The 21,900-nt window shown below is 36.4% G+C and overlaps 2 protein-coding genes, 1 long non-coding RNA gene and 1 other non-coding gene across 5 annotated transcripts; 3 read left to right on the top strand and 1 right to left on the bottom strand.

Annotated features, from left to right (window-relative positions):
• The first annotated feature begins 4,909 nt into the window (after nucleotides 1-4,909).
• On the top strand, nucleotides 4,910-7,766 carry LOC21395302 (epidermal growth factor receptor substrate 15). 2 transcript variants are annotated; one of them, XM_024171180.1, is made up of 3 exons: nucleotides 4,910-5,049; nucleotides 5,572-6,207; nucleotides 7,098-7,766. In XM_024171180.1, exons 2-3 carry the CDS (start codon nucleotides 5,613-5,615, stop codon nucleotides 7,517-7,519), a joined length of 1,017 nt encoding a protein of 338 aa, XP_024026948.1. In that variant the 5' UTR covers nucleotides 4,910-5,049; nucleotides 5,572-5,612; the 3' UTR covers nucleotides 7,520-7,766. The 2 variants fall into 2 exon arrangements, with proteins under 2 accessions (XP_024026948.1, XP_024026949.1); XM_024171181.1 differs by having other exon boundaries at nucleotides 5,569-6,207.
• A 756-nt stretch (nucleotides 7,767-8,522) lies between these two features.
• On the top strand, nucleotides 8,523-10,739 carry LOC112093186. The gene is made up of 2 exons (XR_002902941.1): nucleotides 8,523-9,175; nucleotides 10,097-10,739. It is a non-coding gene; the product is annotated as an uncharacterized LOC112093186 (long non-coding RNA).
• A 1,440-nt stretch (nucleotides 10,740-12,179) lies between these two features.
• LOC21395301 (crooked neck-like protein 1) lies at nucleotides 12,180-16,383 on the top strand. The gene is made up of 7 exons (XM_010106684.2): nucleotides 12,180-13,432; nucleotides 14,275-14,340; nucleotides 14,592-14,736; nucleotides 14,831-15,049; nucleotides 15,387-15,603; nucleotides 15,698-15,893; nucleotides 16,019-16,383. Exons 1-7 carry the CDS (start codon nucleotides 12,276-12,278, stop codon nucleotides 16,131-16,133), a joined length of 2,115 nt encoding a protein of 704 aa, XP_010104986.1. The 5' UTR covers nucleotides 12,180-12,275; the 3' UTR covers nucleotides 16,134-16,383.
• A 5,032-nt stretch (nucleotides 16,384-21,415) lies between these two features.
• TRNAE-UUC lies at nucleotides 21,416-21,487 on the bottom strand. The gene has a single exon. It is a non-coding gene; the product is annotated as a tRNA-Glu (tRNA).
• Nucleotides 21,488-21,900: the final 413 nt, after the last annotated feature.

Below are 21,900 nucleotides of genomic sequence, written 5' to 3'. Positions count from 1 at the left end.
GCAAGCATGAAACTCAGAAGACTTCCTATTGACGTGGGACACCAGTGGAATTCAACATATTTAATGCTGAACGTATGCCTACCATACAAAGAGGTCATAACCGTGTATTACAACTTGAATAATCCAATTGAGCCGCTTCAAGAATTGATTGGCAAATTGCTTCATGCTTCTACAATTTCTTGAAGGTTTTTTATGAAGTCACTCTCCAACTCTTAGGTGTGTACTGCCCCACCTCTCCTCATGCATTACATAAATTGTATGACATTGTTGCAACCTTCGATATGCATAGAGATTTTGATATGTTTTGGGAAGCTGTTGAGTTCATAGAACAAAAATTTTAAAAATATTGGGAGCACATTCCACTTTGTATTGCATAGCCGTTGTATTGGATCTAAGAGTTAAATTAGCTGGTATTGAATATTTGCTTAAGGGTATAAGGGAAAAACTAAGGCCCCGTTCACTTCACTGATTCGAGTTTAGAATTCGAGTTTTGCTACAGTAAAAAGCTCTTAGAAACAGTCACATCTAACTTTTTTACTACAGTAAAAAGCTCTCACATAAAATCACATATCAACTCGAATCAGCGAACTAAACGGGCCCTAAGGGTGCATTCTGACATCATAACCATTCAAAATGTGCAAGTAAAAGTTAACAATATATTTACTACATATAATGAAAAATATGGAGGAGGCCAAACAGTATCCCCTACACCTTTAGCGAGTACTGCATCTGTACCACATGGTTCTTCATGGGAAAGTATGATTAGTTACATCGGATTTGGTTTCGGTGTATCATCCACATCTTCAGCACGTAGTGAATTGGAAAACTATCTGGAAACAAATTTTGCATCATTAATTTTCAGTGAGCAAGGTGGTTGTCATGATTTTAATAAGTTTAATATTTTGTCATTTTAGAGATCACAATCAAGAACTTTTCATGTGCTATCTAGAATGACACATGATGTACTAATCATACCAGTGTCCCCAGTTACAAGTGAATAAGTATTTAGTTGCAGTGGTAGAGTACTTAATGAACGGTGTGCCGCATGAGTGATAATATTCTGGATGCAGTAATGTGCGTCAAAGATTGGGAGGATGCTCGTAGAAGAAGCCAATAAGTTCAAGATGATTGGGTTGATGAATTTGAAAATTTAGACATTTTTTATACTCCCACTGGGAGTAATACGTTGTAATTATGAACAATATTTATTTTTTATGTTTTTTTTCTTATTTTTAGTAATTTTGTAAACATCTTATGTATAGTTATCCTGATTGTACTATTTTTTTCTTACCAAGGTTTTGTCCCACTGAATTTTCCTTGAAAATGTTTTTAATGAGACAATCGTAAATAAAATATTCATTTTCATATTTCCATTGACTTTTATATTTGTTAACTTGTTTAAAATTTTAAAATTAAAAAAATAAAAATTACATGCATATATGGGCTGGTCTATTTAAACCCATGATGTGTCAAGATGGGCCTTGAATGAGCCAGCCCATTCAAGGCCCACGGCACAGCCCATCCTGGCCCACGGTACGGCCCAACCTGACCCATGTAAAATTAACCTGTGGTATGGGTTGGGCTAAGGTAATTCTTATACGGGCCGGCCCGACCCATAAAATTCGTAGGCTGAGCCGGCCCGGCCCACGACTCGCGTGGGCCTAAATAGAATGGGCTGGGCCGTTCTTGTATCTCTAAATTATTTGAGTCCAAATTCTGATTTGCGTGTGAACTGAAAGCATTATGATAGCAAGAATGAAATTGGTAATTTGGGAATCCATGCTTGTACAAGGGAGAGTGAGGTCGAGCTTAGGTTCTTGGAAAAGTTTGTCAATCTATATACATATACATATTGTTGACGGTGAAAATTCGTCAACAGAATAATAATAAATTTATAAACAGTTTGCACGAATTAAATGATCTAAAACACGATTAAAAGCAATTAAACAGTAAGAACACACGAGAATTATAGTGGTTCACCCTCAGTTTGAGAGCTACATCTAATGTGGGGAGGAGAGAAAATTCGCTACTTTGGAAGAGAATACACACACTAATGCTCAGAATGAGACTTATGAATTTTCTGACTTATAATCCCTTATTTATACTCATAATCACCGCCCATATCTTTTTCCTTATTTGAATTCGGGATATTTCCTTTATCTATAGATATTACAATCAATCATGACAGTTTCTTTATTTAAACCTCATATATTTAAATTACAATTAGTAAATCTCGGAGAGAATCCTTTAGATCCTTATATTTACGTAGCCTCGACTCCGTAAATGCTTCTTTTAACGTCTTCACTATTGTCTGTGAGTGCGGTTGACCTCATGTCTCCTCATAACGATCAACCTCATACATAAAATTAAAAATAAAATTAAACACAAACATAACATAACATTACAATAGTTTCACAAAATCTAATTCATGATAACACGTAGGGCCTGTTTGGTAGAGTTGTTACTTTTACTTTTAGCCAGTAGAAGAAGAGAAGTAAAAAGTTGTGGCTTTTCAGTAAGTGTTTGAAACTAAGAGCTTAATGGGTCAAGATGATTTTTAAATTTTCTAATAAATAATAAAAGTGTTGGAATTATGTTTATAATGCCTTAATTAAACTCTAGTAACAGTTTCAAAGTCTATTAAAAAGTATTTTTTTTAGAAGTCACACTTTCTGACTTTGATTATAAGTTATTCTGAAAAGTCAAATCATTTACGACAAATCATCTAAATACTTCTAGAAGTAACTTTTGAACCTAAGAAGCCCAAACAACAACCTTTATAAAGCTCTCCCAAACAGGCCTATAATCTAACATAAAACTTAAGTCTTTGGCAATAATTTAAAATATGAAATTCAAGAAAACAAACTTCAAAATGTCTTTGAAAATAATTTATCTATTTTTATATATGTTTTATTTAATAATATATAAAAAAATATATGTAATATATATTGTTCAGATTGGTGAATTATGCGGATTGAGTATTTCTCAATCTATAATCTAATGCGTAACTTTAGATTGGATTATGCAGATTAAATAGATTGGCAGATTCAATGAATACCCTGACAACCTACCGAGTTTCAACAATATCTCTTATGAGGCGCCAGTTTTAGAACACATCCATGTGTTTATGGCAGAGTTTGGTGGCACACAATTTTGATTGTCTCCTAGAGAAGGAAATAGAGTCCCACATGCTGGCACATTTGGTTTTATCTTTTATTATATTTTATATTTTATTTTTATTATTATTGGTCTACTAATACGTTTGGAAGGGGGATTCGTGTCATGATTTGAATCATAGTTCGTGGCTCGTTACAGTATTTTTTCTCATAAAAAACACACGTAAAACGAGAATGGTTCTGAATCATGAAGCAAACGTCCCATTAGATATCTGAGATTCAGTTTGTAAAAACTTATTAGCTGCTTTTTTATTTTATTATTTTTTACTTGTATTTTAGAGACAACTTGATTTCCTACCAATTTTCTTAAGAAAGAGGGAAAAAGAAACCCGGATATGTCGTGTGTCGAATGTTGTTCATCTGTTCCTACGAAAAAATAAGAGGCGACACGTTTCAACCAAAAACAGAAAACGACATGTTATTATATTACCAAAACACGATAAACGACATGTTTATTATAGTAAAAAAAAACAAAAAATTACATGTTTCAACAAAAAAAAAAAGAAACGACGCGCGCCTTCCTCCGGACAGTTTTATTTCAAATTTTCAGTATCGTTGTTGTTCGTGTTTTTTTTCCTTCTAAACTTTTAGGGGTTGTTCTTTTGCAACGAAATTTAGAAAAAAATTGAACTCGAGTTACAATTTTATTCAAGTTCATGTTCTTTTGTAAAACTTGAATTTGAACTCGAGTTTGGGACTAAAACTCGAGTTCAAGTTTCCCTTTGAACTCGAGTCCAGAAACTCAAACTCAAATTAATGAACATTATTTTTTCTATTCTTAAAAATGTTATAACTTTTTCGTTTTAATTCATTGAGATTATTTTTTTTCTATGTGTTGATGACGAAAAGACGAATAAAACTCTATCCATATACCCTATTAAAATTTTTCATCACTATTGAGTTTTTATTAAAATACTATCTAAATACAAATTCAAGTTGACTCATTCAAACACAAACTCAAAAAGATTCTTATCTCAAATCATAACTCAAATGTACACAACTAAACACAAACTCAATGTACAATTTCAACTCAAGTTATAACTCAAACTCAATTCAAAATCTTCACTCAAAAATGCCTAACTCAAAAAAGCAAAAGAATAACCCCTGAGCCTTTTTCATCTCACAACTCAAGTCACAATTTAAATTTTATTATTATAATTTTTTTATAAAAATTTAAATTTAAATTTTTAGTACAATATATTTTTCTCACATATACAATTGACGCTATAATTCAAAATTATAGTCTCGTTCATTTCGTGAATTTAAATTTTTAATTCAAACTGAGATGTGATATTTTTTATAAACTTTTAATTGTAATAAAAAAATTAAATGTGATATTTTTTTAAAATTTTTAACAATAATAATTTAAAATTAAAAACTCAAATTAATAAAATGAAAAACGCCAATATTTGGAATCGAGATTTTAGGATGGAAAAGAAGAAAAAGATGTCAGAAAATATTTGGAACGATGTGAAAGGGTGGAAAAAAAAAAGAAAAGGAAAAATATGGGAGAATAATCGTAAAGTAGATGCTGAATTTTAGAAGACGTTTAGTTCATGAATTAGAATCATGAGATTAGAACTATTTTCAATTTACGTATATTTTTTATGAAAAAAAAATACTATATTCATGATTCAAATCGGGATACGAATCCCCCAACCAAACAACTCCTTCACTTTTCTTTTTAGAAAAAAGTTGAGGAAAATGAAAGGTGAGTGGGGAAATTTATCGGGTTGTCCTTTCCCTCTGTCTCTCTTCTTCTTCTTCTTCTTCTTCACTTCTCGCGCTCACTCTTCTTCTTCTTCACTTCTCTCGCTCCTCCTTCTCCTTCTCTTCTAGGGTTTGACATTCAACGGCGAGTGAAGCTCCGACGGTAACTCTCTCTCTATCTCTTCAATCTACTATCAATCGTTCTTGTAGATTATCAGTGTTGAAAATCAAGAAATTAAATGTAGAAAAATAAAAAATTTATCATCGTCTTTTTCTTTCCACTTGTGTTCTCATGATTTTGTGTCTTTTTTCGTTTTGTTTAATTTCTGCTACGATTTATCCGATTTGCATTTGAATTTTATCAAACTCGCATGAATTGGTGTGCTTTTCGATGTATAAGCATTAAGAGTAAGCAGTCAAATTGGAAGGCTAATGTGACTCCTTTTTAAATTGGATTTTGTTGAAGTTGGCGTTTAACTTCACAGAAACTTTAGCATTTATTCTCAGAAGAGGTGTTTAAATCTGGGCAATATTTTCACAGAAGAGAAAGCAGTCATATATATATATATATAATATTTTTTGTACGGGTTCTAAACTTTAAGCTTTAGCTTAACTCCATTTTTACAGAGCTGAAACTTTTTTTTTTTTTGGGTTAACCCTTGTTCGCTTTTCCCTTCAAAAGCAGAACAATTTCTCTGGATTTTCGGCTTTGTCGTGTTTGCAAAGATGAAGACCGAGCCTGTTGAAGTGGCGGAGGCTCCGGTGGTGTTCCATTTCCGTCGCGACAGCGAAACCGACGACAGTAATCCGAGCATTTTGGAGCTGATCTCTGATATCAGGACTGCGTTTCGGCCCTCCGATTTCGATCGTCTGGAGGAGATTCTCATCACGAGAGACGAGAAGCTGAAGCGAGAAATTGAGAAATGGAAGGAACAGTATGAGTTAACCAGAGAGAGTCTAGGAATTGAGAGGCTCATAAAGGCTGAACTCGAGGAGGATCTCAAGAGTTTCAAGGTCAAGTGTGCGGAGCTTGAGAATCTCAGGGAGAATATCGATGCAATGCGTGAGAGAGCAACAACGGCAGAGGAGCGTGCGAAGAGTTCTGAAGAGATCTATGAGAAGCTTCTCAGAAAAGTTAAGATGGCAGAGAGCGAGAAAAGTTGCGATCTTGTCGAGTTAAGGAAGAAGAATGGAGAATTGGAGTCGGAGAAGACCAGAGCTGAGGAAGAGGTTGAGCTTTGGAAGAGAAGATTTGTGGAGATGGAGAAACGGGTGTCAAAGTTGGAGGCTGATATAGAGATCTTAAGTGCTGAAAATGGAGGTACAGGCTCCTTACTCTATGCAAGCTTATTCTTTGTTTGAGATTTAAGATTGTTGTATATTGGCTTATTGTTCTACATAGTCATATTCGAGGCGGATTTCTGATATGTATGTGTTGAGTTGTAAACTGAAAGCATTACGAGAGCAAACATGGATTTGAGGGAATTCATGCTTGTACAAGGGAGTGTGAGGCTGTGATTAGTTTCTTGGAGACTTTTAAGGTACTTTCCAAGCAAATTGATCTTGTGCCTTTGATGCGTTTGTTTCAAATCCTGTGAGTTTTATCCTCCTGATTTAGAGAGATTGAAAGTAATTCTTGGGATGATGTTTTTTGCTCGAGTCTAACATATGAAGATACAAATTTACAAACATAACAAAATTAACGATGGCCTACTACAGATTCTTGTAAATGCAATACATGCATGATTCTCACCTTGTAAATGCGGCTAAAATTAGCAGCCAGATCTTTAGTGGTCTAGATAGTAGTTTGAACCTTTTGGTGCTCAGTTTGGTTTAACTTTTTCTTTGTAAGATATCTTGTTATCAGTATCACCTAAATATTGTAAATTGTTCTTAATGTAATTCAAAATCCAACTAAGATTTTAAGCAAATGAGAAGTGACAGTGTTAGTGGCATTTTAAACACAAGCAGTAAGTTTCTATGCTTCTCATATTATAAAGAAATTCTCACCGGTCTTCTGCTAGGAAATCTATTTTATGACATGAGAAGCACGAGAGATTACTACTTTTGTTGAAAGATGCCACTAAAATTATGTTTACAACTTTTGGAATTTATCATCTATTTAAAGGTATGTTTCTCGTAACGAACTTGAAAATTTTCTAGAAGAAATTTTCAATTTTCTTACGGATAGTGGTGATTATTTTGTTCCAGGAGGTAATTTGGTTCCAACTATTCTCATCACCGACAGTGATGATGATTGTGCTCCAGGAGCCTCCTGCTCTGAAAAAGAATTATCTCCGACAGTTCTCAAAAGAAAGCAATCATCATCTGTGAATGTAAATGAGGATGAGAATGGCGATGATGATGTTGTTCCAGATAAAAGGATGAGGCAAGATCAAGAGCTTGTCGTCGGTGATTCCTGTGGAAACCCTGACCCCGCAACAGTTACTTGTGCCACTAATGATCCTGAAAACAATGTTCCATCAAATCAGGGTCAAGGGTTCTTGGGTCCATCTGAAGCAAATGGAGCGCCAAGAATAAGAGATTTTTCTAATTATTTTGCCAATTGTCTTGGCGATGAAGTTGAGTTCAAGGATAGTTCCTCCTCTTCTGACACTGATAGCGATTGGTAATCCTGGTCGCGGATCATCGTATAGCTAACTGTGATATGTGACTACGAAGTTGGAGAATACATATTTTGTCCATAGCTCCTTGAAATTATATGCAGCTCTGAGCTTTTGTTGCTGGTTGGTGGCTTGGTTTGCAAATGTACAAAATGCTGCCTAAAAGTCGGATACTGTGCTAGCTTAGCTTGTTAACAGAACAGGAGTTGAAACTCCTGTTTTCTTATATGGGTATACTAACAATCTATTTCTTTTTTGGCTTCCTCGTGTACATATCTTGCTAATTAACTGTTGTATTTAAAGCTGACCAGATTATAGCAAAAGTAGTGTATTAGTGGTCAATCTGGTTTCTCTCTTTGCATTTTGCCATAAGTTGATTAATGAAGAATCTTTCTTGCTAATTTGTTTCTTGAAATTGTTCAAGACTTCGTGTACCATATCATTATGTTGACATGACTCGTCCAATATAGTTGATATCTTTTTGATTGTTTAGGCAACCCTACTTAATAATCTTTTCTTTCCTAATGGATATTACTCTTTATTGTTTAATTTCAATAGTCATAAATACATAAATCTCCCTTATTATTTCAAAGCATCTAGAAAAAATTATTTAAATCAGTAACACCATAAGGTTGGTTGAAAATGATTAAAACTGCAACAACTTTTCTATGGTAGAAACCTAAAATAAAATAAAATAAATAAATATACATATAAATATATAAATAAATAGAACTCCTCATGAGAGGCATCGATTTGTATTGTTTGAACATGATTAACTATTCATTAATTTTAATGTGATTTTTTTTTTCCTTCAAAAGAATGATGGATAACGGAAGTCACATAACTTAGAAGAAGGATGGCAGGGGACTGGGGATGATATGTCAAACTACAAAAGTGTCTAGGGATGATAGTGCTAAAATTCATCAGAAAACGACACGTCGTCGGTCAACATTTGTGGCTCTCCTTGCCTTGCCATTCCCCTAGTTCAAAACCGTAGTTAGCTTTCCTCCTCCCAAAAGAGAGTTTTTTTTTCCCCCTCTGTCTGGAGTTTCGTCATTTTGTGGCTCTAACGATGAATAAGGAGCCGGTTGAGGCGGTGGAGGTGCAGGCGCAGCCGGCGTTGGGTCGGCGGCGACGGCGAAACCATCGACCATAATCGGAGCATTTCTGAGCTGATCTCCGTTCTCAGGACGTCGCCCTACTTCGACCGTGTCGATGAGATTTTGATCGCGAGAGAGGAGAACCTGAAGCGAGAACTCCAGAAAAAGGACGAACAGCACGAGTTAACCAGAGAGAGTCTGGGGATTGAGCGATTCCAGAAGGCCGAAGCGGAGGAGGAGCTCAAGAGTTTCAAGGCCAGGTGCGCCGAACTCGAGAATCTGAGGGAGAGCATCGACGCAATGCGGGAGAGAGTGACAATGGCGGACGAAAGGGCGAAATTGGCGGAGGAGCGTACGAAGAAGTCTGAAGAGACGTACGAGAAGCTTCTCAGAAAAGTTAAGATGGCGGAGAACCAAAAAAGCTACGATCTTGTTGAGTTAAAGAGGAAGAATGGGGAGTTGGAGTCCGCGAAGAAGGGGGCCGAGGAAGAGCTTGAGCTATGAAAGAGAGAATTTGGGAAGTTGGAGGCTGATACCATAAAGATTATAAATGCTAAAAATAGAGGTACTTTTAGCGTACTTCCTTGCTCTTTACTTTATGCAAGCGTGTATATATATATATATATATATATATATATATATATATTTGAGATTTTAGATTGTTATACATTGTGTTGGAATCATTATGAGAGGAAATATGGATTTGAGAATCGGGAATTCACGCTTGTACAAGGGAAGGAAGAGTGACGGTGAGATTAGGTTCTTGGAAAATTTTGTGGGTCTTTTCCCTCCAAAACTGTTGTGGTGCCTTTGATGTGTTTGTTTTAATTACTGTGAGTTTAATCTTCCTGATTTAGTGAGATTTTTAGTAGTTTTGTAAGGATTTCTTTGAGTTTTTTTTCGATCCTAAGTTTCACAATCAAAACACTAGAATAAAAACTTTAGCCAGGGCCTGCTATAGATGTTTCTACATACAAATGCACGTTAGTCTCACCTTGTTGTAATGGTCTGTTGGCGGCAAAAATTAGGAGCAAGATCTTCAGTGAATTGAGTTTGGTCAACCTTGGGATATTAGAGTCGGAACAACTGGCGTGGGAATCCAGATAGTAGTATGAATCTTTTCTGTGCGCGATTTGATCATTTTTTTTTTTCATGTAAGATATCATGTTATCACACGAGGAAGGTTCGAAGTTAATATATACTGTTAATTATTCAAAATAGTAATTGGACGTCAAAATCAAACCAAGGTTTTAAGCAAATGTGAAGTGACAATATCAGTGGCGTTTTTAAATACCAACAGTAATTTCATATGCTTCTCAGATTATCCCACTGCTCTTATTCTGGGAAATTTATTTTCTGTTATGGGAAGCATGAGAAATTACTAATTATTGATAAATGTAACTATAAATTTGACCTGTGTGACAACTTTTGGAATATACTATCTATTTTAAGATATGTTTCTTACAGCTATTCTCATCATTGACAGCAATGATGATTGTGCTCCGGGAGCCACCTCTTCTACTAAAGTTGACGTCCTCAAAAGAAAACGATCGTCGTAGATGTGATTATGTGAATGAAGATGATAATGTTGTTCCGGATAAAAGGATGGGGGCAAGATCAACATCTGTTTGTTGGTGGTTCCTCTGGTAATTCTGACCATGCAACAGTTACTTCTGCCACCGCTGGTGATCTGGAAAACCAAAATTTCCCAGCAAATCATGGTCAAGGCGTCTCACTTGAAGCAAATGGAACACCAGAAAGAAGAGATTTCTCTTATTATGCTGCCAAGTGTCTTGGGGTTTAGTTTGATGAGTTCATGGTTAAACTTCCTCTTCTTCTGACAACAGTAGCGAATAGTAATTTTAGTCAAGCATCTTATAGGTTGTAGAGATACGTGACTGCGTAGTTGGAGAATCGTATTTAAACATAAACATTTTGTTCCGAGCTACTTGAAATTATGCGGTTCTGAGCGTTTTTTGTTGGTTGGTGCTGCAGCAGGGTAGCTCATGCATTACACAGACACAGAATGCTGCCTAATAGCTGGATCATTATGCCAAGGAGTTGAAACTCACTCCTGTTTCCTTATATGCGTATACTAATCTGTGTCACTATGGATCTGTTTTCTTTTACTTTTCTTTTTTGGTTTCCTTGTGTACATAACTTGCTAATCAACTTCTGTGTTTAGAACTGACCATATAATTGCAAAAGTAGTATATTAGTGGCCAATCTGGTTTGCCTTCTGACGCAACGTTCTTGCTATGTGTTTGAAACAGATGAATTTCTATGTAGTTAGCTTTTCTATAATGCATATCTCTCAAAACCAGTGTTTGTTCATATTTTAAAGTAAACTTAAATCAAATCGAACAATAAATAATTGATTTAGTCGGTTTTGACCCGAGACTATAAAACTTTTTGTCTTTGCAAAATTATATCTTATTGAACAATTAAGCTTCCTTCTTAGACACCATTACACAAGGTTTTTTTTATTCTAAATTACTTTGAGCTTTATTAGTCTGTTGTTTCAAATTTTTTTCATATATTTTTTTAAAAAGGAAAAATTTAAAAACTAATAAAATTTTGATGTATTGTTACAGGTTTTCTTTAGGACAAACGATCCATCATTAATCAAGAACATGCTACAGCTTTAAGCCGTGGAGGATTTTCCTTCGCTATGTTGAGAGCAAAATGAACCAGAAATTGAGCTGCTTCGTTAGCATCTCGGAAATATTCCTGGATAAAGACGCGATAACATTTAAAAATATTTATAAAAAAAAAATTAGTAAACTCACTTTTTAAATGCATTATTCTAAAATTTTTATTATTTATTATTTATTAATATTGTTTTAACTAATATATTTATTTGACTAAAAGGTATTAATTAAATATAACGGATAAAAATTTAAGACTCATATTTGTCTCCTTTTCCAAACAAAAAGCTTTAAAGTCCCTAATAACAAAAACGGTCAACCAATAATTCATTTTTTTTTTAATTTGGATTGATCAATATTCCTTTGTAATTATAAAAAAAAGACATTCTTAGATACGTCAATACATACCAGCAAGTTAAATTTTTTATCCGTTAAATATGCATAAAATCACGTAAAAATTAAAAAATATACAAATTTAACAATTAAAAAACTTAATCTATTAGTACGTCCAACGTATTAGAAAATTTTTAAAAAAATGTAATCTTACTCTCTTGATCTATTTTTTTAAAGCAAAATTTTATCAAGAAAGATATTGAAAATTAAAATTAAAATTTAGGGTGATAATAGATGCAAAATCTCGTGAAGTTTAATTATTAATTAAAAAAAGAGAAAATTTATTTTCTATTTATTTTACTGATCCAAATTTTATTACAATAAAAAATTTTTAAAAACAATTATGTTTAATTTTTTTTATTATAATAAAAAATTCTCACATAAAATTACATTTTAATTTAAATTAAAAACACGAATCATATCCCTTAACTTAATTTTTTTTATTTAATTTTTTTACCATAATAAAAAATTCTTACGTAGAAATTGGTGAACGGTGCGTTTAAAGTGAGAAGAAAAGATCAAGACGACCCTACAATACAAGCCATTCGCAGGCGCTCCCTCTGTACCGTCCGTCTCTCTTTCTCTCTTTCTCTCTTTCCTTTCGGAGTTCACAAAACCCTAGCAATGGCGTCCGGTAAAGACGGGGACCCAACCCTTGGGTATCTAACCCGAAAAGACACGGAGGTGAAACTCCCACGTCCGACTAGGGTTAAGAACAAAACTCCAGCCCCAATTCAAATAACAGCGGAGCAAATCCTCCGCGAGGCCCGCGAGCGCCAGGAGGCGGAGATACGCCCTCCGAAGCAGAAGATCACCGACGCCACAGAGCTCGCCGACTACCGCCTCCGCAAGCGCAAGGAGTTCGAGGACGTAATCCGCCGGGTGCGATGGAACACCAGTGTCTGGATCAAGTACGCGCAGTGGGAGGAGTCTCAGAAGGATTTCAACCGCGCCAGGTCCGTCTGGGAGAGAGCTCTCGAGGTCGATTACCGGAACCACACTCTCTGGCTAAAATACGCCGAGGTCGAGATGAAGAACAAATTCATCAACCACGCCAGGAATGTCTGGGACCGAGCCGTCACGCTTCTGCCTAGGGTTGATCAGCTCTGGTACAAGTACATTCACATGGAGGAGATGCTCGGGAATGTCGCCGGAGCTAGGCAGATCTTCGAGAGGTGGATGAACTGGATGCCCGACAAGCAAGGTTGGCTTTCCTACATCAAATTCGAGCTCCGGTACAACGAGGTGGAACGCGCTCGGGCGATTTACGAGCGATTCGTGGAGTGCCACCCCACTGTCGGGGCTTGGATTCGATTCGCTAAGTTCGAGATGAAGAACGGTGAAGTTGCTAGGGCTAGGGATGTGTATAGGAGGGCTGTGATAAAATTGGGCGATGGCGAGGATGCGGAGGAGCTATTTATGGCTTTTGCCGAGTTCGAAGAGCGGGGTAAGGAGATAGAGAGAGCGAGGAAAATATACCAGATTGCTCGTGATAATATACCTAAATCAAAGATTGAGAACTTGCTCAAAAAGTATGTTGCTTTTGAGAAGCAGTACGGAGGTAAAGAGGAGATTGAGGATGCCATTGTGGGGAAGAGGAGGTTTCAGTATGAGGATGAAGTCAGGAAGAATCCTCTCAATTACGACACTTGGTTCGATTACATTAGACTTGAGGAGAGTGTTGGAATAAAGGAGAGGATTAGGGAGGTTTACGAGCGAGCCATTGCTAATGTTCCTCCGGCCGAGGAGAAGCGATATTGGCAGAGATACATATATTTGTGGTGAGCTTTTTTATTGAAGTTTTGTTTAAGATTCATATGTCTGTGTATTCTGTTTTTTGGTCTAACTGTTGCTGAGTTTTTTTTTTTTTTTTTTTTTTTTTCCCCTGGTGGAAATATTGTTTAGGATTCTTGGTACAACTTCTGTTTGTTTGTATGATTGTTGCACACTGTGTTTTTAACGATGGAAATGTTGTTTAAGAATCAAAGTTTTTGTATTTTGCAGTAATGGGGTGCTGTTTGTTACTTTGTTTGTATAATTCTTGCTGAATTTGTTCTTTTTTTCTGATGGAAATCTAATTTAAGATTCTTATGCTTGTGTTTTCGTTTATTTGTTTAATCGTTACCGATGCTGAGCTTGTTTTCTTTGATGTTAATTGCGTTAACGATTCATGTGTATGTTGCAGCAAGTGGGTTCTGTTTGTTTGTATAATTGTTTCTGATTTGTTTTCTCCCCATGGAAATATGGTATAAGGTTCATATGTTTGTGTCTTGCTGCAACGGGGTTCTGTTTGTTCGTATAATTGGTATTGATTTTGATTCATCCTACGGAAATGTGGTTTAAGATTCATGTGTATTTTGCAGCAACGGTTTTGTTTGTTTATATAATTGACCCTTTTTTTCCAGGGAGAAATCTGGTATTCTGGTTTAATATTCATATGTGTGTGTTTTCCAGTATTGGAGTATTGTTTGCTTGTTTAATTGTTGCTAAGTTTGTTTGTTTTTTTCTTCCTCCTGATGGAAACTGGTTTATGATGCATATTTGTGTATTTTGCAGCTATGTGATTCTTTTTTTCGTCTATTGGTTGCTGATTTTGCCTTTTCTGCTTATGTGTAACTTATAGGATAAATTATGCTTTATATGAGGAGCTTGATGCTGGAGATGTAGAGAGAACACGAGACGTGTACAGGTATTTTTTCCCCTATCATTAGCGGTATTCTGAGTTAGTTCTTTTTTTGCACTCTTTGCTTTATGCTTGAAACCTGCCGTGTGTCTTTTCAATGTTTACTCAGCTGATGAACATACGCTGAAAGTTTTTAACTTATGAGAGTAAAGACTAAAGAGTGAATTAGTTGTGTAATTTTCCCTGTCGATGTTTCTGCAGAGGAAACTTATTAATCCTTCATAACTAACTGGGTTTTTTTTTTTTTTTTTTTCCAGGGGGGGTCTTAAGCTCATTCCTCATGAAAAGTTCTCTTTTGCAAAAATATGGCTCCTTGCAGCGCAGTTTGAAATACGACAATTGAATCTCAAAGGTGCACGCCATATCCTTGGCAATTCAATTGGTAGAGCTCCCAAAGATAAGGTAATAACTTTGTTGAAGTCCCAGTGAAAAATAGTGTATGAATTAAATTGATGATTTACTTGATTCATATGCTAACATGTTTTTTGACTACCAGATATTTAAGAAGTATATCGAGATTGAGCTTCAGCTCGGCAACATGGATAGGTGTCGGAAACTCTATGAAAGGTATCTAGAGTGGGCTCCAGAAAACTGCTACGCTTGGAGCAAATATGCTGAACTGGAAAAATCTTTGTGCGAGACAGAGCGGGCAAGAGGCATATTTGAACTTGCAATAGATCAGCCAGCACTTGACATGCCAGAATTGTTGTGGAAAGTGAGTGCATTTTACTAGACCTCATCCTTTTTATATGGTGCAATGGTTATATGCAATTGAAAGTTTTAATTTGAGCTGGAAAAATTAGAAGAAACTGCGCCATGAGCAGGCACTAAATATTCAAGATTGCTCCCCCTCCCCTCTTTTAGTGATGTAAAGAGGTTGATTTTGTGTTAACGTCTGAATTTTTTATGCACTTAATTCTTGCGACCTATTGAAATCCCTTGCTACTAGAAATGAGACTTGGTTGTAGGAAAAGTTCAAATTATTCATATGTTGGTTAAAGGTTTAGAGGCATTATGTTTGTTACTAATGTGTATGTTTATTTGTATGATAGGCCTACATCGACTTTGAAATTTCAGAGGGTGAATTTGAAAAAACCAGAGCACTTTATGAGAGACTGTTGGATCGGACAAAGCACCTGAAGGTGTGGCTTAGCTATGCAAAATTTGAGGCCTCTGCCATGGAGGATACTAGTAATCCAGATTTGGCAGAAGAGGATATGGAAGAGCATCTCCGTGAGCAAAAGAAACTCTGCATTCAACTTGCAAGAAGTAAGTTGGCTTAACAATTTTCAATTTTGCACATTTCTTGACAGTTGAACAACCTGTCTCACCGCCATTTTTGGTTTGTTGTTTTGCATATCAGGGATTTTCGAGAAAGCAGTCAACTACTTCAGAACATCAGCACCTGAACTGAAGGAAGAGAGGGCTATGCTTCTGGAAGAGTGGTTGAACATGGAGGCTTCTTTCGGTGAACTTGGTGATGTTGGCCTCGTGCAGTCAAAGCTGCCAAAGAAGCTAAAGAAAAGGAGACAAATTGTATTGGAGGATGGTCCTACTGGGTATGTGCTTTATCCTTTTATTCCTTGTTTTGTTGGTTTAAATTATTCTATTTAGCCTGTAATATAGGTAAGTTTTTGTTTGCCTTTTTCCATGTGTTTAACACAAGCAAATCTTGAATTGACAGGTACGAGGAATACATAGATTATTTGTTCCCAGATGAAACTCAGACCACGAATCTGAAGATACTAGAAGCTGCCTACAAATGGAAGAAGCAAAAAGTGTCTACCGATGAGGATTAGGAAAGGTTGTGAATTTTGTAGGTTTATATTTCTTTTTCTGTAAATACAAAAGAACATGTTTCTTGCTTATTTTTGAGGAGAACCAACTGATCAATTTTCTTGTGAAATTGTGCAAAAGACAAGAAAAAAGCGTCTTGTTGTAGCGGGTTTAGCAATGAGATTTTTAACTTTATTGCTGAATTTTGAGTTCATTGTTCAATTTCAGAATTCCAATCTTTCCATTGATCAAATAAATCAATTGATTATTTGTTTGGGGTGATTTATCTTGCTTGTTTTGAATTGTTGCTTAATGCATGGAATAATATTGAGGACATCAACTTAAAAATTAATTTTTGAGTACCAACTTACATGATAAGTGATGTGTCATTCCATCTCATGTGTTAATTCTTTACTTTTAATTTAACACATTTTTATTAATATACCCCTTTCAAAATCTAAAATCACTTTTTTGTTTCTTCACATGACCTTTCCAATTCTGTAAATATCGATTATCACAAAGCATAACATGTTCTTGGATTGTACCCACAACAGCTCCCCATTACCAAAAAAAAAAAAAAAAAAAAAAAAAAAAAAAAAAAAGGTTTTCGAGAACGGCAACTTTTACGTGGGCTTCTTCTGCCATCGTTTGTTTGTTCTTTTTTTTTTTTCCCGGCAACTTTTACGTGGGCTTCTTCTGCCATTGTTTGTTTGTTTTTTTTTTTGTTTTTTTTTTGTTTTTTTTTTTCCGTCTAAGTGGATTTCATTCAAACAAAAACACAAGAATCAAAACGAAGAAAGAGCTGGACAAGGCAATGAATTAATCCTACTATAAGTATTTTCTCTAACAAAAATTTAAATTCAATTTTTTTTATTATAATATTTTTTTCTCACCTACATCAACTCAAATCATAATTTTAATTTGAATTGTGTAAATGAACGTACTTGTTATAACTCTAGAGGAATACAACGGAAATTCAAAGAATTCAGACACCATTTTGTGACATTATAAGCAGCAAAATTAATGGAACGGGGAAAGCGGGCTGAATAAATCCAGCTCATCTCTGCTTTCGAATTCTGAGAAGATGAAGTGTCGCAGGTTAATGGTGGAACAATAGAAAACCCAAACCCAATAAAACAAAAAACAAAAAATAGAAAAAATTCAGAATTTGCAGAAGGGCAACTAATTTTCATCCTTATCGTGCGAATTAGAGGAGCAATATTTGTTGGATTTTTTTCTTATAGAAGATGAAAAGTTGCTGGTTTTGTATTGTTAGAGATAACTGATTAGTTATGTTGTTATTAGTCAGTTAGATCAGTTTACATTTGTCAGTAAGGCATTGGTCTTTGTTGTTATTAGTTAGAGTTTAGTTGAGCTATTTAAGATGTTACTGTACAGTTTACTCGGTAATGAAAACAGATCAATTTCATTCATTAGAAAATATCTCTTTCTTCTTTCCTTGAAACTCAATATGGTATTAGAGCCTTTAGATTCTGGAGAGAGTGGTTCCGTGTCCGCCATGGCTGAAGCTTCCATTTCTTCTGTTCGCTTCAATCCTATTTCTTTCAGCCGTTCGATCTCGATTCGACTTGATCATTCTAATTTTCTTCCGTGGAGAAAATTGGCCCTTTCGACGATTCGAGGGCATAACCTGTTGGATTTCATCTCCGATTCGAGTTCTCCGCCATTGAAGTTTCTTAGTGTCGCAGATGAAGTCGCAGGACGGATTAATCAAGATTTCTTGAACTGGGAGCAACAAGATCAACTGTTGGTATCGTGGCTGCTCTCTTCCATGTCCGAGACGGTTCTTGCTAGGGTTGTTGATTGTGAAACTTCAGCTCAAGTTTGGTACACTCTGAATCTTTATTATGCTGCTCAAATTCGTGCCAAAATTTCTCAATATAAAACTCAACTTAAAAATATTAAGAAGATTTCTTTGACGATGAATGATTATTTGTTGAAAATTCGTCATTGTGTGAGCATGTTAAATTTAGTTGGCCATCCTGTTCCTTCTAAAGAGCATCTTGAAGCAATCTTTGAAGGATTATCCTCTAAGTATGATACTTTCGTTCTTACGGTAGAAGCTCGAAATGATGCTTTCACTATTGAAGAAATTGAGTCTCTTCTTCTTTCACAAGAGGCTCGAATTGAGAAAAATCACAAGTCTCTTGATTCGGCTCAAGCTAATTTGGCTTCCTCTCATTCGAATCAAAAGAACAAAAAGAGGTTCAATTCTGGTTTTTCACCACAATTTGGGAATAATTTTCCTCGTGGGAATTTTCAGCCTCAATTCTTGGGTAATTTTCAATCTCGAGGTGGAGGCAATCCAGGTAGAGGTCGAGGACATCACAATGGAGGTGGTCGTGGTTCTTGGTCTTCTAACAGACCACAATGTCAATTGTGTGGCCGTACTAGACATGTTGTAATTGACTGCTATTACAGGTTTGATCATTCTTTCCAAGGACCTTCTCAATTTCAACGTGGGCAGAGACCTCCTTTCAACCCTACTGCTAATGTTGCCACCACCACTTCAAATCCGTCTGTGGATTCTGCCTCTGCTCAAGCTTTCGTTGCCACTCCTGAAACAGTTGCAGATCCAAGCTGGTACCTTGATTCAGGAGCATCCAGTCACGTTACTTCAAACCCAGACAACCTGATGCAGATGACAGACTATTTCGGACCTGAGCAAGTCTATGTTGGAAATGGTAAGGGCCTTGCCATTAAGCATATTGGTCAATCCAGCTTTGTGTCTCCTTATTCTTCTAAAATTCTTTCCTTAAAAAATCTTTTACATGTCCCTGAAATTACAAAAAATCTCCTTAGTGTGTCTACGTTTGCTCATGATAATAATGTCTTCTTTGAGTTTCATTCTCACAAGTGCTTTGTCAAAGACCAGGTTACCAAAATTGTGCTTCTGGAGGGGAGCCTTAAGAATGGTGATTACGCCCAAACGTGTACAAAAATAAGCGGTCAATTGTAGTACAATTTGAACGGTCGATCCCACGAGGAAGTGTTGAATTGAACAAGAAATGATTAGCAAATAAAAAGCGTTAGGAAAGTAAGCAATCAAACAAAAAAAATGAATGAGTGTTTTTAATGATTTTTTGAACAATTTAAAATGGAAAAAATTCAATAAATAAAAGTGGTAAGGCTTTGAGAATCCTCCATATGCTTTGTTCACCTATTTGGATTTTGATTCATAAATTGACTCAATTGAAAGTTTCACATCCCAAACAATCAATCGGAAAATAAATATTTGAAGAACATATGAATTAAAAATGTATTCAAGTAAATAAAATTCTAAAAAATTATTTACTCAAATGTATAAAACTTACAAACCATTGGAGAATAAAAAATCCAAATTAGTTCACTACACATATAAGATCATCTCTAGCCTCACCTAAATACTCTAGCCTAGCTTGCACATAATTCTCATAAAATTCTAAAAAGAAAGTATGAGAATAAGAACAAGAAAATAAGAGAAAATTGTGTGAAATTTTAGATTCTAAAAATAAATAACTTCTAATCACCTTGATAATGATTCTATTTATAGAGTTTGAATATGCTAAAAAGATAAAAATCGGATGCTTAATCGGGGGAGAAAAACATCATGTTTCTGAAGAGTGGGACACGTGTTGCAACTTGATTCGCGCGCAGGAGAGATGTGGTGCACAGCTGGACCACGCTGGAAGAGAACTGGACGCGCGCGGGAGAGAAACTCGAGCGGAGAGGGAAAGTGCGCGCAAAACGCGCGTACGCGGGGGGCAGCTGGACCCCATTGGGACACGTTGCTATGTGGTGCACAGCTGGACCACGCTGGAAGAGAACTGGACGCGCGCGGGAGAGAAACTCGAGCGGAGAGGGAAAGTGCGCGCAAAACGCGCGTACGCGGGGGAGCAGCTGGACCCCACTGGGACACGTGGCGAGATCTGGCTGGAGGGGCGCTGGCACGCGGGACCCACGCAGAAGAGAGAGGAAGTGTGCCTGACGCGCGCGTGAGGAGAACTCGCGCGGAGAGTGGGCGGTGCGCGCCAGGTGCGCGTCTGCGAGGGGACAGCTGGGTCCCACGGCCTGCGGTGCGGCAGTGATCGACACGTGTCGGCTGGGTTGGCTCGCGGCTTCTTGGCTCGGCTCGCGGCTCTCGGCTCGGCTCGGCTCGGCTGGATGATGGGCTGATGGGCTTTGGGCCGAATTGGGCTCAACTTTTGGGTTTTTCTTGGTAAACTAGCCCAAATCCAATTGTTTTCTTCAAAAACATGAAAAATAAAGTAAATCCAATTAAAATTAAATTCTCTAAATTTAGGAATATTTGAAATTAAAATCACAAATTTGATAAAATAATTTGACAATTATGAACATTAAAAGTGCAAATTCGTGCACTTATCAGCATGTCAGGATTGTTAACGTCAGGACTCAGGATTATTGGTCGAAGTAGCATAAAGCATAACAAGAAAGTTCCATTATTCTTATAATCTTAACTTAAAGTGACTGCTTTAACTGCCTTCTTAAAAAAATATTATTTGTGGGATGCATAATCCGTGCTTTCTTAAACATCCAGTTAGACTTATCCATGATTCAGTTACTCAAAGAAAGCTTAATGTTAGTCTTTTAAATGCGCAATTTCTTTACAGGACCTCCGAAGAAAGCTTCCAGTTACTCGAACCCTATTTCCCTGGCACAACACCATGCAGTTTAGCTTGACGAGAGACATCAGCAAAGAACTTGGCATTGGAAAGTGAATCTGCAGCGTGAGATTTGTTTACTTAAAGGAATTCTTCATAGACGGCGTGTTCTTGAGCCCATTTGTATCTTGATTTTTTAATCATTATTAGCGCTGATGGCCGCTTTTCCTCCCTACCTCTCAAGTCGTTAGCCTCGCAAACTGTCATCGGTTGAAGGAGCTTCTTTCTGTCTCAGTTTTGGTGCATTGTATTCTATTGTCAAATTTCGGGTTGGTGTAAAGCAGTGAATTGTTCTGGCTGTGTTTTTTCTTCTTTTTTTTTTCCTTTTAATTTTATTCCTTATAAGAAAAGAAAAATTGGAATTGGAAGATAGTGAGAAGTTTGTAATGGATGATAAAGTGGCTTAAAAAGTCTGCTGTTCTTTAATTGGCATTTGTTACAACTTACAAGTGATAGCAAGAATTAAAGATAGAGTTTTGTACTCTGTAGATATATATATATATTTGTTTTTTGTTTTAGAGGACTGGCTAATGAGCTAAATTATATCTACGAAAAATCAGCTGGGTTATTTTGAAACATAATTGAACCAAAAAGGCAGATGAAATAAATAGAAGGTAGGCCTGTTCCGTTGCCGGGAATCGAACCCGGGTCTCCTGGGTGAAAGCCAGATATCCTAACCGCTCGACGACAACGGATTGTTGGACGTTAGGAAAATTATTAAATAACTTAGTCGATGTTCAGTTCAGAGCGCCCCTAGGAAAATTATTATAACTTAGCCATGAGATTTGTGACAAGGCAAATCGAGGCCCTTAAAGGCAAAGAAGGTAGAGGAATCCACACGGTCGCAAGGGCAGAAACACATGAGTCATGCTTTGTCTGTGGTATGGTGGAACATCTAGCTAAGGATTGTCCTGCTTATGGTGAAATGAAAGGGATTTATGTGGAGCAATGCAATGCCTTATGGGCATACAACAAACCCTTCTCTAACACATACAATCCTGGCTGGAGGAACCATCCAAACTTCAGTTGGAGAGATTCCAACCAAGCAGAACCATCAGGAGGACAATGGAGAACTGAGCACCAGCCGCAACCACCAAAGGCGTATTCT

Source organism: Morus notabilis, unplaced genomic scaffold, assembly GCF_000414095.1.
Source record: "Morus notabilis unplaced genomic scaffold, ASM41409v2 Scaffold118, whole genome shotgun sequence".
In the NCBI taxonomy this organism is placed as follows: Eukaryota; Viridiplantae; Streptophyta; class Magnoliopsida; order Rosales; family Moraceae; genus Morus; species Morus notabilis.
Note: the sequence above shows the minus strand (reverse complement) of the source record. Positions and strands in the feature narration are given on the sequence as shown.